The sequence below is a fragment of the Sinocyclocheilus grahami genome, unplaced genomic scaffold (assembly GCF_001515645.1).
Source record: "Sinocyclocheilus grahami isolate Dianchi unplaced genomic scaffold, SAMN03320097.WGS_v1.1 scaffold21393.1, whole genome shotgun sequence".
Lineage (NCBI taxonomy): Eukaryota > Metazoa > Chordata > Actinopteri > Cypriniformes > Cyprinidae > Sinocyclocheilus > Sinocyclocheilus grahami.
This window is the reverse complement of record NW_015518383.1, coordinates 1-1144: the sequence shown is the minus strand read 5'-3', so window position 1 is coordinate 1144 and position 1144 is coordinate 1. Positions and strand designations below refer to the sequence as shown.

Here is a 1144-nt window from a genome sequence, read left to right as displayed (position 1 = left end):
CTATTTTATATTTACATTGCAAATAGTATCTGCCACTATTTGTGCCAGGGTGAAAATAGCCTCTGCTATAGTTTTATGTGTTAAGAATACATTCAAACATAACTCTTTAAAAGAAAGCATGTTAAGGATGACTTTGCACTGTTTTTCCCCACCTGCGGCTGATGCCAGCTGGAGAGGTGTTTCTGCTGAGCTTTGGTGGTCGTTTCTCAGGGCTGTGCCCTCCACATCTGCTCCCACATCTAACAGGAGCTGGAAAGGCCAAACAAAGTTAATTTAACATGATAGTCCTCCAATGACAGTTTGTAATGTCAATATACAGTAGAACATGCCTTATTTTCTAAGTCATATTTAAAATGAATGTATGACAGTAAATACATACACTATTCTTGAACCACTACATGAAATAATAGTACTGTACATGTACTGTAACTAGAGTGCATGTTCACCTGCACTACAGATATGTGTCCATGCAGCACAGCAAAGGTAAGGGCCACCCAGCTGCGGCTCTCAGGATGGACAGAGGGATGTTTTGGTGAACAGTTGGGCACCTGAAAAGAAAAACAAAGTTCAAAACATATGTATTTCTTAGTAAACCACCAAAATGCTTCTGCATATGTGTGAGTTCCCGGAGTATTACAATACAATAAACCATTCATTCAACAAAGCCAATATCCTGCAGAGTGTAGTTCCAATCCTAATTAAACACACCTGGACTAGCTAATCAAGGTCTACAGGATTAATGGACATTTCCACTGCAGGACTGGACACCCTGGTATAGATAAATAGGTAAAAAAGACATATAATGTGGCTGAACGAGTACAGTGTCATTACCGCTACATCCAAGTTCGCACCAGCATCAATGAGCATGTGCACTAGAGCCTCGTCCCCTGCTGAGCAGGCGTACATCAGAGGAGTCATGCCCTACACACCCACAGAGAGAGAGAAAGAGGGTTAAACATACTTCACCAAAAACACTTTGTTAAATATACATTACTGCATAACTCTGTTAAAGGGACAGTTCACCCAAAAATGAAAAATCTGTCATACATTACATCCCCTCACTTTGTTCCAAACCTGTATGAGTTTCTTTCTTCCATTGAACACAAAAGAAGATATTCTGAAGAATGTTGGTAACCAAACAATT

General features: G+C 39.9%; 1 protein-coding gene across 1 annotated transcript in view; it reads right to left on the bottom strand.

The window, feature by feature from the left end:
- LOC107579898 (ankyrin repeat and BTB/POZ domain-containing protein 2-like) overlaps positions 1–918 on the bottom strand; it is a gene marked incomplete at its 3' end in the record, with an annotated part of 2781 nt that extends 1863 nt beyond the window's left edge. The window contains exons 1-3 of the mRNA XM_016265682.1: positions 832–918; positions 447–548; positions 153–249 (exon numbers count right to left, since the gene is read on the bottom strand). Coding sequence (XP_016121168.1) covers positions 153–249; positions 447–548; positions 832–918 — 286 coding nt within the window. The remainder of the gene's footprint in view (positions 1–152; positions 250–446; positions 549–831) is intronic.
- Between the last annotated feature and the right edge of the window lie 226 nt (positions 919–1144).